At 36.7% G+C, this 17427-nt stretch overlaps 2 protein-coding genes across 2 annotated transcripts in view; one reads left to right on the forward strand and one right to left on the reverse strand.

The window, feature by feature from the left end:
• The first annotated feature begins 668 nt into the window (after positions 1 to 668).
• TEFM (transcription elongation factor, mitochondrial) lies at positions 669 to 7230 on the forward strand. Its single transcript, XM_090257746.1, has 4 exons — positions 669 to 774; positions 2413 to 2876; positions 5046 to 5195; positions 6677 to 7230. The coding sequence occupies exons 1-4, from the start codon at positions 744 to 746 to the stop codon at positions 7130 to 7132; spliced, it is 1101 nt and encodes a 366-aa protein (XP_090113872.1). The 5' UTR covers positions 669 to 743; the 3' UTR covers positions 7133 to 7230.
• Positions 7231 to 9012: 1782 nt separating this feature from the next.
• Positions 9013 to 17427, reverse strand: part of ATAD5 (ATPase family AAA domain containing 5) — a 43112-nt gene continuing 34697 nt past the window's right edge. The window contains exons 18-23 of the mRNA XM_090292150.1: positions 16667 to 16731; positions 14436 to 14616; positions 12139 to 12320; positions 10806 to 11665; positions 9907 to 10065; positions 9013 to 9807 (exon numbers count right to left, since the gene is read on the reverse strand). Coding sequence (XP_090148276.1) covers positions 9729 to 9807; positions 9907 to 10065; positions 10806 to 11665; positions 12139 to 12320; positions 14436 to 14616; positions 16667 to 16731 — 1526 coding nt within the window. The 3' untranslated portion in view covers positions 9013 to 9728. The remainder of the gene's footprint in view (positions 9808 to 9906; positions 10066 to 10805; positions 11666 to 12138; positions 12321 to 14435; positions 14617 to 16666; positions 16732 to 17427) is intronic.

Genomic DNA, 17427 nt, shown 5'->3' on the forward strand with positions numbered 1-17427 from the left:
TCTATACAGGGCCAGTTTTCTAGAAACACACCTGCAGTCTGACTCCACAAAAACCCCAGTGGCTTCCGGCTACCTGGTGGCCGTCCAACCTGCATTCAAGACCCAATCAAACTTGGCGCCAGCCTCACCTCCGTGGTTCCCTCCCTAACGGAATAAGGGTCCGACTGTCAAGGTCCAGCGCCAAAGCCAGCTCCTCCTATTTCGCTTTCTGACCTTCTGGCTGCCCACCGTTTCCCTGCTGAGCTCCCGAAGCACCTGGCATCTCCCGGTTTTTTCATTCTACCTTTTAGTAGGATTATCTGTTAAATATCTAGGCTTCCCCACCAGACTCAGCTCTGTGTGCCCCAGACAGGGCCCCAACAGGACCTCATCAATCTCTGTGTCTAGAGTAAACCAAGGGAGTCTCCTCGAAGGAGGAACCTTGCCAACTACAGGGTAAAACTGGCCTTTTCTTCCCCGAGATTCGGCCCAGCTGCTGTCAGGGGTCGGTCTGGGCGAGAACGTTCCCCGGAGGCAGTGGAATAAGCCTGTGGATCGCCCAGGACGCGAGATTCCTGCGCAGAGCCTCAGCGGCCGCCGCCCGCCGCGCGCTCAGCGGTACGCACCTCTCCAGTCCTCGGAACGCCGCTTCGGCCGGCCGCTTTCCGCCGCTTCGGCCGGCTTCGTGTGCGCGAAGCACGCAGGAACCGGAAGTCAGTGCGGGAAGATGGGACTCCGGGGACCTGTCTAATTTGACTTGGAAAATGAACGTCTTTACTGTCCTCGTGGCTGGAGGTAGGATACCTGGAATACTGGGCTAATTTCCCATCTGCCTTGGTGCCGGAGTACTTCCTCTCTCAGGCCCCATGTCCAGGTCTCCTTCTGGGAGTCCCAGCCGAGCTGGCGGGGCGGTTCCGGTCCCCGAGCCTGGAGCGGTTGTGCTCCTGTGGTCTAAGGGGCGGCCCGCGGGCGGAGGGTTCAGATTCTAACGGCTGCTGGCTTACCCCTGGCGGCAGTCGCTTTCCATTGGTTTTACGAAGTTGTTTCTTATATGGGTTTCCCTCTGCTTGCAAAAACATAATAATGGTAGAAATCTTGAAAAGTGTACAGAAGAAAATAAAAACTGCTCTTAAATCTGCCACTCAGCTAAAACATTTATAATAAACTTCTGACATTTAGTTGTATTTGGTACCACCGGTAAGAAACAGGAGAAAATAAATTTTCTTAACAAGATATATTAGTTACAAAGAGATCCCTTTGAAGTTAAAAATGTCGAAAGTGTTAAGCAGTTGAAATTACCGTTTTATTTTTATTTACTTATTTTCTTAGAGAAAAGGATACAGAAACATTGATTTGTTGTTCCACATATTTTTGCATTCGTTGGTTGATTCTTTTATATGCCCTGACCTACTGCAACCTTCGTGTATGGGGAGGACGCTCTAGCAACTGAGCTACCTGGCTAGGGTGAAATTGTTTTAAATCCATGCTTCTTGATGGGCATATGAAGGGTACCCAAAAAACCATGGAATTTATTTATAAAAATTTGTTTATTTATTCTTACACGTTTAAACTTCAGTCACCTTCAAAGTACTGTCCATTTGATGCAATACACCTTCTGAGGTGTTTTTTTCTACTGCTCAAAACAGTTTTTGAACTTGTGGATACTGATGCCTTTTAAGTGCTTCTGCCATTTTTTGTTTCACCTCTTTAACATCAGCAAAACGTTTCCCTTTGAGGATTTTTTCATCCGGGAAAACAAACGAAAAAGTCCCTTTGAGCGAGATCAGGTTAATAGGGAGGGCCAAGCACATGGGTCAAGCCATTTTTGGTCAAAAACTGCTGAACACTCAGCACAGTGTGACGGTGTGGGCAGGTGTGCTTGTAAATCACCCATCAGGAAATGGGCTAACAAGTCTTCACACACACACACACACACACACACACACACACACACACACACACACACAAATTCACTGAAGCCAAACGCAACCTCTCACAACAATGCCAGCTGGTACAGATACAGATAGGTTCCTAGAACACTCAGCAGGGGATGCCTGTACCACAAGGGGCCTGCCCACCAGAAGATAATTCCATTTTGTGAGGAGGTGTCCCCCCTCATAAAGTAAGATTTCTACATAGTAAAACTTAGGACATATCCACAGAAATCAGAAGACATTTCTTGTGATTAAAAAAACAAAACCGAAAGAAAGAAAGAAAGGGAAAAAAGAAAACCTATTATTTATTTAGTTATATAGAGATATGGTTTTTAAACAACTTATTTTAACAATGATTCTCCAGTAGAATTTAATATGGTCTACTAGTTCATAAATTATGGGAACGTCTATGTCATTTTGCAAACGTTCTGGTCAAGTTGTAACTAACACTAAGGAAGCAGGACATCCCAACTTACATTTTCCTAAATTTTCCTTTTAGGGAGGTGGAGGTTTTTTCCAGTATCATTAAGGTCGACGTTGTTCCAGGCCCTACACAATTCCTATGGTCGGAAAAAGTCCACTGCACCCAAGAAAATTATTCCCAACATTGCTCTTAGTGACAAAAATGCAAAGGAGTCTGGAAATGCACTTGACAAACTCTTCTCTTCAGAACAACAGGCTTCCATCCTGCATGTGTTGAATACAGCATCCAATGAAGAACTTGAAGCTTTCAAATTGCTTCGTGGAAGAAAGTCCATCAATATTGTAGAGCACAGAGAAAAGTTTGGGCCATTTCAGAATTTGGAGAGTTTAATAAATGTGCCCTTGTTCCAGTATAAAACTGCCGTTCAAGTTTGTAACTCCATTCTTTGTCCAGAGGTTAGAGTGAAAAAAAGGAAGTCACAGGAAAGCCGGCTCTTGAGAAAGCTCATCAAACCAGAAATAGAAAGAGAGAGACTTAAGGTATACCCTTTTTCTAACGTCTGTTACACTGCCTAGGTATTTGAGAACCTACTTTGCAAAGCACTATTCTGAGCACCAAGACAGGATTCTTCAGGCAGCTTACAGTTTAATTGATGGGCCCAGGCATATATGTATTAATAACCTATTATACAAAGTAGTGTGTGATCAATAAAAAAGAATGAGATGTACAGATAGAAAATCGGCAATTCAGAGAGAGAACTGTGGGATGTGACTGTTGGGGAAAGTTTACTGGAAGAACTCAGCCTGGATCTTTGAGGGAGAAAATAAGCTACCTGGGAGAGGAGGGCATTCTAGGAAGAAAAAACAGTGATGTAGAGAAGTAGGTCTGTGCAAGGTTTATTTAAAAGGAATGTTGAGCTATCTGGCTGCGTCTGATGGTTATGTTGGGAGCAATGAGAAATCAAGATGCAGAGATAGGTTGTGGCCAAGGAGTGATTTTAGGACATTATACCAGTCTTTCCAGCAGGACTTAGCAAGTTATTTTCTTCCCCCCTTGAAAAGCATTAGAAAAGCAAGTCTTTTTCAGTGTTGTCTTAAAAATAAGCATTAGAATTACTTGGCATATCACACATTGAACCTTGGAGGAACTTAGGTCCTGTGTTGGAATACTTGATAAAATATTCTTTTCCCCCAAGCTTTATTGAGATGTACCATGTAAGTTTAATTAATAAAATATTCTTATCCTATAACAAGCAAATTTTTATGGACCAGTGTTCTCAGTTTGGGGGATTATGGATAGTTTGTGAAACCCAATGGAAAGCTATGGGCCCTCCTCTTCAGAAGAAAACAACAGAGGAACAGAATGTTGCAGATACTTTCAGAGGACTTGCAGATTTCATTCGTGCCATCCATGGGCTCCTGATAGAACTACTGCAGTTGATCTGGAACATATTTGAACCAGATTTTTTAGGGATTGGATTTTCATTCAAATTCATGGCTAAAACTACTGTTTATACTCAGGTTATCGTGGAATTGCATCTGACAAGTGTCAAACAGCATTTAGAGGGCTAGGTTCTAGTCATTTGTATAGAGAAAATCATGCAGTAAAGTGCCTATAAAAATTCTTTTGCCCATGAAGTAATGTGGGCAACGTGGTTCAGTAATTCTTATGCACACAAAAGCTTGAGAACCAAAGAAGGCCTCCATTTTATACATGTCTGGGCATCCAAATTATTTTTCTTTAATGGGTATTTATCCATCCCTTAGCAGTAAAAGGGAGAGGAGTATACACTTATGAAATGTTCCTGCTTCTCTGCCTCTGTATCTAGAGCATGTTAATTTATTGGCCCATGTAACCAGATGAGCCATTGTTGGAGGTGATGCCATTGTACTGTCTCCGGACCAGACATGGCACAGAGCTAAATCCACATATCCAGTTATCTATTACACATCTCCCCTTAGAAGGCAACCTGAACTCAGTACTTTAAAAAACAACTTGTCTCCCCCAGCCTTCTCAAGTTGATCTGCCTGCGATCATTTTGATTAATGATGCTATAGTCACTGAAATAAAATGTTATCCCAGCCATTTTGATCATCTCACACATCAATTCTACTCGTATTATCTGACCTGTTTCTTGTTCTGTCACTGTTAAGATTCTTAATAATATGTCATAAAACGGACCTAACACAAATCCCTGCCTCTAGCTTAGCCTCCTCTGGTCCATCTTACACACAGCTATGTGGAAAATTACATTTCTTTCTGAAATGTAAATTACTTTTTGCACAAATCTGGGTCCACTTCTGTCCTTTTCCCACTTGCACTCTATTCCATTACCTGCATGTGAGATGTCAGAGTATTTATGTGGACATCTGGGTGAAACAACTCCGTTTACCATTTTACTCATTCTCCCCATCCTCCAGAAAGTCTTCCGTTTCTTTTCTGTAGTGTTGTATGGCTCCGTTCTTGGTTTCCCAGTATGTGGCACAGTCCCCAGCACCATTTGAATGCCTACTTTGAGCTAGGTGCTGAGAACTGACAGCTACTGGCTACCTTTTGATAATTACTCCTGAATTTCTTTAACAGTTCTCAGTTCATAAGCTGTAAATATATTTCTATTACAGAAACAAAATAGGTCTTCTGAGTTTGTAACTTAAATTTTATATGTTAAAATGTTTACACTTGTAATTAAACCAGCCTTTTTGTTTTAGGCAGTTAATAGTATCGTATCCATTGTTTTTGGTACTCGAAGAATTGCCTGGGCTCACCTTGATCGGAAATTGGCAGTGCTGGACTGGCAGCAAAGTGAATGTTGCCAGTTGATGAAAGGAACGTACTTATCATCTGTCTATTTAGAAGAGGTAAGGCAGTTATACCTTCAAATCCCTACCTACTAAAGATCCTTGTATAGTTGAATCTATTACTCCTAAAAGGAATATAATAAAATAGTAAGAAGGGATTTTTCTTTTGGTACTTATTACTCACCCGTTCCAATTATGTTTTCCATTACCAATGATTTTTTTTAAAAGATTTTATTTTTTTAGAGAGAGGAGGAGGGGGAAAGAGGCGGGGAGGGAGAAGGTGAGGGAGAGAAGCATCTGTGTGCGGTTGACTCTTGCACGCCGCCACCTGGGGACCTGGCCCACAACCCAGGCACGTGCCCTGACTGGGAATCAAACCAGTGACCCTCTGGTTCACAGGCCGGCACTCAATACACTGAGTCTCACCAGCCAGGGCACCAATGATTTTTAAAAAATTGAATCTTTGTTTATTTCAAGAAATGCCTACATAGCAAAAGCAGATACTGAAAAAAACAATGGTAAAGTATATTTTTTAAGTATTATAGAATTTCATCACTATATTCATTAAGCTTAAGTTTTTAAATGCTATTCTTTATTGTCTCATTTGAGTCTTTGAAAGCATGTGAGATGGGCAGTAATTATCCTGGTGATAGCTATGAAAACTGGTTTGATCGAGTATATGATGTGTTCAGTCAGTTATAAATGTGATTGATTTTAGACTAGTAATTCTAACCCTATGCTCTACTGTAGAAATTTTTGAAAGGTTAATAAAACACTTTTGCCTTGTCTAACTTTATTTTTTTTTAAAGATTTTATTTATTTTTAGAGAGAGGGGAAGGAAGAGGGAGAGACATCAGCATGTGGTTGGCTCGTGCACGCCCCCAACTGGGGACCTGGCCTACAACCCAGGCATGTGCCCTGACTGAATCGAACCAGTGGCCCTTGCTTCATAGGCTGGCGCTCAATCCACTGAGCCACACCAGCTAGGGCTACCTTGTCTAATTTTGAAGTCAACATACATTTTAGAAGTTATGGTTTGTCTTAGTTCATCTTGTGTCTGATAGAACCACAACCAAAATTTGGCTGTCCTGACTCTCCCATAAAATGCTTTTTCAATTACTTCAAAATTATCAATAGCAATATAATATAAGTTATGTAATTTTATTTTTAAAATAGAAGTAGTGGGGGCAAAATGGGACTAAAAGGTAATGTAAAAAAATACGATAAAAATTAAATTAACCCTGGCTGGTGTGGCTCAGTGGATTGAGCGCCGGTGGTCACCGGTTCCATTCCCAGTCAGGGCACGTGCCTGGGTTGCAGGGCAGGTCCCAAGTTGGGGGCCTGCAAGAGACAACCACACATTGATATTTCTCTCCCTCTCTTCCCCTCTCTCTAAAAATAAAATCTTAAAAAACCAAACACTTAGATTAAATTTAAATAAATAAATAAATAAATAAAATAGAAGTAGGACAGAGAGGGGACTCAAAAAATAAAACTTAATGAATTATTTCTGCTCACTTATTTTATTTTGTTGTTTCAAGATTTCTTCAGTCATTTCAAAGATGCCTAAAGCTGACTTCTATGTTCTGGAAAAAACAGGACTGTCAATTCAGAACTCAACTCTGTTTCCTATACTGTTACATTTGCATATCATGGAAGCCATGCTGTATGCCTTATTAAATACGACTTTTGCCCAGGGTGGCCAGCATCAGGTGCTGAGCATGAACCGCAATGCAGTGGGGAAACACTTTGAACTGATGATTGGTGACACCCGGACTAGTGGAAAAGAACTAGTGAAGCAGTTCCTCTTAGAGTCTGTACTGAAGGAAGAGCCTCGGGTATTCTTCCCATCAGACAAGATCGTCCACTACCGACAGATGTTTTCGTCTACTGAACAACACAGAATAGAAGAGTTATATGACTCATTATTACAAGCTATTGCCTTCTATGAATTACTAGTATTTGCCACTGAACCTCAAAATTCTGATAATATATAATCTGTTCTAATGTTGTATTTATTAGCTTTAAAGCTATAAAAAACAAATTGTTTTGACATCTATGTTAACAGAGAATAAAACATGTTTGAGTGTTTAAAGTCAGACTCCTGGTTGTTGAATGGTTTACACAATAAGCCAAGGCCAGATCCATAAATATCATGAGATTCTATACCTTTTCGGTTTAAGTGTTGAACAGAAAGATACCTCCTAACCAGTGAAAACAAAAAACAAAGTTATCTTCCCTAAAAAGCAAATACCACCTATACTACAGAATTTGCTGAAATAGGAAATAACAAGTTTTTCTGGATGGTACTCGTCCTGGGAATAAAGCTAAATTGTTAATACAATTTGTGGAATCCTCTTCTTAAGTCTGTAAAGAGAAGAGAATGTGGTTTGATGCACTGCCTCCAAAAGGTGATTTTCATAAACTCAATCCGTCAAGCCCAGAATAAACAAACTTTGTTTAAGAGGCTCATTATATTACTTTGCACTCTTTTACTTGACCATCTTTCGAGAAAAGTAGCACTTATTTTTTATTGCCATGCACATGTAAACCTCTACAGTTACATCCAAGTTTATGGTTGTATACATATCTTCACCTTGGAAATGTAGATATCTCATATTATACATGTCTGAAATCATTTTCTTTCCTCCAAATCACCTTATTAGCTACTGTTTTATACTTTGGTAAACTGCCTTACCAACCACCCAGCTGTTCATGCCAGACACATTGTATTCTACTTCCCACCTATTTCTGGAAATAGCTGTCAGTGAAAATGTGACTGTATTAGACATAAGCTAGGAGGCTAAGTATTGAAAAGTCATCAAAATTTGCTTATTTTATCATAAGAATTAATCTAAATCTACCAGGAATTTATCACCTTTAAGAACTGAGAAAAAAATATTCCCCAAATTATGTTAAAACTAAAAAAAAAAAAAAAAAATTAAAAGTTCTATGGAGTTATTTTATGTTGATTCCTCAAGCACTGAGAATTATCAGAATTTCCTAATAATAAAAGAGCAAATTAATAGGCAAGTGTTCTATGGTTAGTGAACTCTTGTATTCAGTAGAAAAATAAATAAAGCCATATACTCTAAAAAAATATGCCTCATATCTTAATCTCCTGTACAGGACAAAACTGGTATTTAAGTTTTAGCCTATATCCAGACCTATACAATATTTACCCAGATGATTACATCTGAATTCCTATATCCATATTGGATAAAGCCTTTTAGCTTTAGCCTTTTATTACATCAATATACTATTAATACAAGAAAAAGTAAGTTAAATAGTAAAAACATATCTTTATACACATTTTAAGCATGTATACATAGATACTTTTCCACTGTACAAAATTAGGATCCTTACCTTTTGAGATGAAATTGTAATGCACCAGATAATGTAACTGAATATTAAGCTAATATAAACCTTGAAATAGGAGACTATTTTCAGGTACATGTGATTATCTAATTGCAAAAATGATTCTAAGTGAAATGTGGTATTTTAAAATCTTGTAACTAAAAATACATTTTCTCCAAAACATGGCTATTATATAGAAATCCTATAGTAGACTCCTTCTTTGTTACGGTTTTAATGATAGCATTAAATACTTGTCCGAAGTAGATATATTAACATCATTCATATCTTCATGAAATAAAACATCAATGATATAAAAATACAAGAACAATGTACAAGGTAAGTGATATGAATTAACAAAATATACAAGATATCACATGTATGGTTACTAAAAACCATTTATGAAAACTACATAATCTTGATTTCACTTTGTCAACATTCAGTATCTGTGGTAAAATATGCTAGAGGAGTACACTGAAAATAAAATCAGGAAGATTTTTTTAAGGTAAAATCTTCAAACAGATTTCATCTTTTTTTAAAAAGATTTTATTTATTTTTGAGACTAAAGAGGGAAAGGGAGGAAGAAGGAGAGGGAGAGAAACATCAAATGGACCTTGCCCACAACCCAGGCACGTGCCCTGACCTGGAACCGAACCTGTGACCTTTCATTTCAGCGACCTGCGCTCAACCCACTGAGCCACACCTACCAGGGCAGGAAGATCTTTTTGAAAAATGAAACATAATTTCTTTTTTAGGAAGTTTTCTTATGCATTATATATGTAATTTTGTGTCCTAGATTATATAAATTTATTTAAAAGATTCTTATTGTAAAAGAATCACCTAGGAGAGTCATATCTACAACTTGACAGAGTACTGACACTTGGTTGGAGAGGTAGATTAAAGGTACCAGAAGAGGAAAAATTATGGATTAGTTTAGCACTGAAACATCTTTAGAAGTATCTTAGTGAACTCCACCTCCTAGAAACAGCTCACTCACATACAAAAATACTCCAACAAAGCTAAATCAGATAATACAAAAATATTTTTTAAAGTACCACCACGTCATAAATACAATTTATAACTCAAATGTTTTCATTTTAAATATCTGCACACTAATAAAAAATATATACAAATAGTCTATTTTAAATGTACATTGAGAGATATAAACTTCCATGAAAATCAATATAAAAATGTATTAAGGACCACATAATCTGTACAAGGTACTGTTAATGTAGAGTATTAAGGGAAGCCAGCTGCCAAAGTGTTCACAGTCTCTTTTGAAATGTTAAGGTGAATTCCTTCAAGATAGTGCAGGAACCTGTCAAAATTACAAGGCAAAACAATTTAATATTAATACTTCTATCAGATGAGAATAGTAATCTTGAAAGAGCTATCTAAAATTTTATAGAGCCTTTACCTTCTTTTACTTTTTCCTTGTTCTTTTAGCTTCTCGGAACTACAAATGTTTCGAAGAGTTGGCAAGTATTCAATTATACTAGCTTGTCTATTACCTAGGTTCAGAAGAGATCGGCTAGAAAACACACTTTTAATGACTGCTATCCTCTTCCAAGCACAGCTGTAAATTAAAAGTAATGCATTACTTTTATTTTTAATGCCCAATAAAAACACAACAATTCCAAACACAACTAGCTTCTGGTCTCCTTTTCCCTGCTTCTGATCTAGACTGGATCAAATAGATTCCAGACTAATTTCTTGCATTATTTTCAACCCATCAACCACTCCCACACTGAAGCATCTCTAACAGCTACCTGCTACCTGCCACAGTAAATCCAAATCCCTTTCTCTGTCATTCAAGAGTCTCTCAACCCTAGCCAGTGTGGCTCAGTTGGCTGGAGCCTCATCCCATAAACCAAAAAGCTGAGGGTTCAATTCCCGGTCAGGACACATGCCTAGGTTGCAGGTTCAGTCCTGGATGGGATGCATGCGAGAGGCAGCTGATCGATGTTTCTCTACCTGTCTCTACATTCCTTTCCTACTCTCTCTGAAATCAATAAGCATGTCCTTGGGTGAAGATATAAATAAATACATACATACGTACATAAATAAATAGGAGTCTCTCAAATCAAGCCCATCCTCATTTCTCATTATTTTTTTCCCCAGCATTCAGGCTGGTCTCCTTAACTGTCTCATTAGAAGCTACAGTATTAATATCAATAAAAGCCCAGCATTTCAAAATTAGTAAGAAGAAACTAACAATTTTCCCTTTATCATTTACTATTGAAATATAAATAAATAGATAGATAGGTAGACAGACATAGGTAGGTAGGCAGGTAGGTAGACAGAAGTAAGACTTACTCTAAATTAGCAGCAGACTGACTGAAGTACACATTGTTGCGCTTTGGTGAAATATAAAAAGTAAGGTCTTTCATTGGATCTCCACCTAATTTCTTGCAAGAATTCAAGGAGCTTTCCAATGCTTTTGAAATAGTAGACGAACACTTAGTAAAACTGAGAGCTTCTACAGCTGCTTTTAATTCTCCAGAGCTCTGCGAAGTCCACACATCACTGCTTTCAAGACTAAACTCATCACAAAGTCCACTTTTAACCTTTCCATTTGTCCAACTAAAGTCATTCTTACCAAGTTCCTTTTGTTCCCCTACATCAGTTAAAAGGGCGTCTAAGAAGGACAGGTTATCCATGAACTCAGTGAGAGAATGTAAACAGTCAGAAACAAGGGCAGAACGTTTTTTTTCTGCTGGTGTTTTAGGAGGACAAGGAATAGATTCAATGTTAGACTCTAAACATTTGTTTAATTCCTTTGCCTCTGAATTGCTTTCTTTGGTTTTGCTTTCTTCTGAATTTGAGGAAGAAGATGCAGGGTGTAGGCAAAGAAATTCATCAGAAAAGTCCAATCTGGTGTCGAATAAGTCACTGTCATCTAGAATCACCATCTTTTTCTTATGTCTCTTCCTTGGTGACTTTTTCAATGGCGTCCTCCTGGCATGTCTCCTGCCAGGACATTTCATACGTTTTGTCGCTGTGCTGCTGTCCACACTCACTGACGAGCCACTAAGCTTTTCTGTTTCTGGAATGATAGCAACAGGTAATGGGAGAATGAACTCAAGGTTACTATATAAAAAATCTACATTCTGTATTTCGAATTCCATAAGAAGTTGGATGAGCTTATGCCATTCTTCTTTTGTTCTGATTTCATGCTGAAAAACAAAGAATATATATAACAATATATAGTTAAGCATTTTTCTACCCATAGGAATAGTCATCCATATTCTAACTTGGAAGTACGAAGTCACTACCCCTCATAATTTATTAACCTATAGTCAGCCCCTTAAATCATCAAAATAGTATTATGAATCTAAAAACTAACATTAGACTGTTAATTTGAAGAATTAAATTCTCTAATAGTATATACTCCAATTCAATTAGAAGCTCATTTGTTTAAAAAATACTTCTCTGAAATGTTTCCAAGTTCTAGTCTCAATACTATTATAGGCATTTAGAGCAACGCCTATGCATCATTTGTCACAGGTCAGATGTATTAAAATCAGAAAGCTGAAGCCTATAAAAATTATAAGCAAATTTAAGTTACCCTCGAGATTCAACAGATAGGAGTGTTGAGAAGATGAAAAGGAACATAAATTTAACATTCGAAACTAGACATTGTAAATACCTTTAAAAATGAAAATAAGTCTTCAGATGGGGAGAAAATATTCTTAAGGCCAAAGAAGGTATCAATACAGCCAGTGTCACACTTGGGAAGGTCTCTAGGATTCCTTTTAGTATTTTTAGGGTTATTTTTGGAATCAGGGCGATCTTCAGAGCAATTAAGTTGTACATTTCTGCTGTTTCCTCCTTCAAAGTTAATAAAAGAAAATCTTAGCTAATCCTATTTTTAACAAATTATAGCAAATGATTATTAAAAATCTAAGATCCTTTGGTATCTTTTGATCCTGTACCCACACTGTTATTCCCCATGTATGTATTTAATTCATGAAGAGCACAATACAAATATTATGTCTAGCATATAGAGGTTAAGTGAGGTGGTGATGATGGGCTTACAAAACAGTCCAACAGAAAAAAGTGCAAGAATTCAAGGTTTCCAATGCTTTCGAAATCGTAGAACACTTAGCAAAACTGAGAACTTCCATGTTTATAAATGTATAAGTAACAATTTGTTCAAGGACTATAAACAGAGAAGTCACAGAAGAAATACAAATATCTAAAAAACCACATGCAGCTTCCCTAGTGATCATGGAAATGCAAAGTAAGACACTGCTCATTTTTTTCATCCTTCAAACTGGAAAATTAAAGTGACTAATAACCTAGTTTGTCAAAGGTACACATAAAAGAGCCATCATATACTCTTTGTGGAAACATAAACTTATACAAATGTAAAATGTATAGTTTTTGGCCCAGCAACTACACTTCTAGAATTCTCCAATAGAAGTACTCACAGACATGCTCAAGGATATACGTATAAAGATATTCACTGCATACTTTAATGATAAACTGAAGATAACTTAAATGTCTCCAAATAGATGGTTAATTAAATTATGTTATATCCAATCAATTATGGAATAGCATTCAGCTGTGAAAAAGAGTGGGGTAGAACGGTAAAAGCACTGACAATAAATTGTTGAGTGAATAAAAGCAAACTTTATATATCGTCGGCAGCCGTCCGTCTTGAGAGACGATGGTGTAGCTTCTTAAGAGTCTATCTGCACCGCCGAGAATGGCTGTGCAGTCCGACTCGGGAGTGACACGGTATCTGTCTCCTCCCGTGTTGAATCGACATCTTGCGATGACGCTGGAGTGTCCTCTCCAGTGAAGCTGAAGCTACAGAGCCTGGGCAGGGTGATATGGAGGGTCTGCTGTTGCCCATGCAGTAGACCCCCCCTCTCTTCGCAGTTGAAGGGTCCAAGGGAAAGACGGAGTCAATACAGCTTGGCTTCAGGTGCGCCGCAGGAGTTGCCGGTGTTGACTACAACGTCAAACCGCCTTAGGGACTCCGGCTCCGGATTTTCTGTCGGGGTTTACTCCCTTAGCCTTTCCCCTGAAGAGGTATGCCGCAAGGCAGCGGAGGTTTTTTGGAGTCAGAGTTTTCCTTCTCTGATGTGCCCTGACATATATGTATATATATACATATATATAGTGTTAATTTTGCTAAATAAGTAGGTAGCAATATTTGTAAATGCATAGATAAAAGTCTAACAGTAGCTACATTTAAGAAGTGAGGAAGATCCTTTATTTTTTACTTTACATACTTCTCTACTATTTAAATTTCCAATGAGTGCGCATCTTTCTTTTTATACAGAAATGAAACATATAAGATCAGCAAGAAAAAAAATAATGCCATACTTAGCTTATGTCTTCTGAAGTCTTGGTATAGCATTTTAAATCCAGTCATATGGTGATAGTTATTAACTAATCTGTCTTTTATAACAGGTTATTTTTCATATCTTATTTTCTTTTATTTTTAAAAAAACTTTTATTTATTTTTAAGTATTTTATTTATTTTTACAGAGAGGGGGAGGGAGCAAGAAAGAGAGGGAGAGAAACATCAATCGGTTGCCTCTTGCACACCCCCAACCATGGACCTGGCCCGGTGGATGGAGTGCCAGCATGCAAACCTAAAGGTTGTTGGTTTGATTCCTGGTCAGGACACATGCCTGGGTTGCATGCCAGGTCTCCTGCTGGGAGTGTCCTAGAGGCAACAGATCTATGTTTCTTTCGCACATCAATGATTCTGTCCCTCTCTTTATCCCTCCCCCTTCCTCCTCTCTAAAAATAAATAAAATTTTTAAAAAAAATTTCATCAACAAAGTTGATCTATGTATATTTATTTTTAAGATTAATGTGATACCTTGATGCTCAAATATTTTTATTATCTTTTAAATATTTTGATATAGTATATATTTTAACATAGGGCCCCATCACAGAAAAATCTTTTATAACAGATCAACTTACGACAAAGGGATAATGGCCTTTCTTCTAAAAATCCACCTCCACTTTTAATCCAAAACTGTAAGTAAAGGATGCTTTTCCTAATATCACAAGTATTTGCAGTTACCAATGTTACAAAGTCTTTCACATCAGTTCTAAAATTCTCAGTTAAGCAGATCATCTGTAGGTAGCTGGCAACATTTAGCTGAGAGAAAGAGAGAAAGGAAAGAAACATAGTAAGAGTTAACAGAAATACATCAATAATACTTGTATAAAAGGAAGACAAATTTTGCTAAAATTCACATCTTAAGCACTTTGAGAATGAAACTGAGCTGCAAAAATATAAAGGAAAATATTAAAAGCAATATAGTTCTTTTATTAATTGTATATATCTAAAACAGCAAGGCAATTTTTATGGAGATTCTCCAATCTGAACCCTGGAGACAATTTTATTAAACCTTGAGATGATCCTTTAGGATTAAATAATGGTACAACTTGGCGGTATATTTTACAATAATTAAAATTATCACTATAAATACTATAATAATATTGAAAATGTTATTATATAATTTTTAAAACCAGAGTTAGAGAATTGTATCAATGCATGAATAAAAGTATATGAGTAGGTAAATAAGAAATAGAAACAAAAAAAAAATAGAGAAAAAAGTGATTTGTTGAGGGTAAATGGACCACACAAATTTTTTCATTTAGTGCTACATTAATATCACCATAATATTTTTTGTAAAACAGCAAAACATATACAATTATTTTCCCATCATTATTTATGGAAAGCTTTTTGCCTTGAAAAGCTAAAACAAAACTATTTACATTTCAGATTTTATAAGACTACTAGCATTTTTACTTTATAGTAAATAAGACAATTTAAAAAATGTTCCCCTATGAAATCTTCGACTTTAGTATATATACACACACAGACATTATTCCTGGACACTTCTGGGACTTCTGCTTCCCACAAACATGGAATTCTGCTTTCAATATCAAGGGAGTACCTACTATCAGACAAACTCTAGTATTGATAATAACTGTACACTCTATAATCAACTCAAAAAAACAATTACTTGAAGGCACAAGAGAGTAATCAAAGGCAGAGGAAAACCGAAGGGAAACCAACACATGGACAAATGAAACGGCCCTGGTGAATCCCTCACCCCTTTTTTAAACTGCTAGTAGCCCTGGCTGGATAGCTCAGTTAGTTAGAGCATATGGATTAGTGCCGAAACCAAGGAGTACCAAAGGATAACGCATTTTCTTTCTTTCTTTTGTTTTAAAGATTTTAAAATTGTTATTCTATTACAGTTGTCCCAATTTTTCCCCCTTTGCCCTCCTCCGCCCATCCCACCCCCAACTCCTACAGTCAATTCCCACACTGTTGTCCACGTCCATGGGACATTCATACATGCTCTTTAACTAGTCCCTTCTCCTTCTTTCCATGTCATGACTCATAAAGCATGATGAGTTCTGAGCAAGTGCCAAGGGCTGAAACATTTTTTGCTCGTCAAAATGAGAGGAGTACAGGGTTTGATGAGAACTAAAGCCGATAAGTATGACAAGATTCTGTTCTTGATGGACATGTTTTCTATCTACGTTTGTCAAAATTCATTGACTTATACACTCGAAGGGGTGAATTTTACTGTATATAAATTACTTGAATTCTCATACACTGGAGCTCTATTTGGCAGACTCTTTAAAAGTCAAATAAATAACATAATGCAGATGACTCAACAATTCCACTGACAATACAGCCTGGATAAATCTAAAAATCTTCATGTTAAATAAAAGAAATCAGATACAAAGGACACATAATGTTTCTTATTATTTGAAATTTCATAATCAAGAAAATTAATATTAAAGTTAATAAACATTAGAACAACGGTTATTTCTGGTGAGGCGGGGAATGATCACCTTAAAAAAGGGCTCATGGGAACTTTTGAATGTGATTGAAATAGTCTATATTTTGATCTGGGTGATGGTTACATGAAAGTTTACATATGTTAATATTTGTCAAATTGTACATCAAAGAGCATTTTTCACTGTATGTAAATTTCACCTCAATAAAGCACTGTTACTATAAAAAAACTTAATGAACATCGGAATCTAGTAAAAATTTGAATATTTGAATGTTAGTAATTAAAATTTAACATCTCCTTAGTGATCTCTTTTAAAATTATAACTATCATAGTAAGCCACTTTTTGAATATAATTGTGATACATAATTATCAAAATTCAAAACTTACCACCGGAGGAGTATTGAAATTAATTTCTTCAAAGCAGCCATCAAACATTAAACTAAATGTTGGATCTATAGAAAAAAAGAATTTTTTTAAACATGAAGACCAATAAATCACTTTTTCTAGTTATACTTTTTTCTATGAAAACATTCTGTATTTCATTAGGAATAAAACAAAATATCATAGAAGCTATACAATAAAAATTATAAATTTCTAACTTAACTTAAAGAAGCTATGATCTTTTAATTAAATTACCATTTAACTTGTGATTAATATTTTTATCAATATTTTATTTTTTAATTAAATTTTAAAAAACAAATTCTATTTAAAAATTGATTTTTAGAGACAGAGGAGGAGCAGACAGAGAGAAATATCAATTTGTTGTTCCACTTATTTATACATTCTTTGGTTGCTTTTCGTATGTACCCTGACTGGCATTTTGGGACGACACTCCAACCAATGAAGCTACTCAGCCAGTGCTTTATCAATATTTTTAGATGATAATCACTAACTGTCAAATGGGCCGTTAATTTGTAAGTGGAGTTTAACATAAGCACATTTTCCTAGAGAAATTCATAGCAAAAATATTATACTAAATATTTGCAATGAAAAATATTAGAGAGCAATTTAAAAAAATATTTTAAATCCTCACCTGAGGATATGTTTTATCGATTTGAGAGAGAGAAAGGGAGAGGGGTGGAGAGCAAGACAGAGAAAGGGAAAGAGAAACACTGATGTGAGGGAGAAACATTGATAGTTTGCCTACC

Source organism: Furipterus horrens, unplaced genomic scaffold (assembly GCF_987537825.1).
Source record: "Furipterus horrens unplaced genomic scaffold, mFurHor1.1.pri manual_scaffold_11, whole genome shotgun sequence".
Taxonomy (NCBI): Eukaryota; Metazoa; Chordata; class Mammalia; order Chiroptera; family Furipteridae; genus Furipterus; species Furipterus horrens.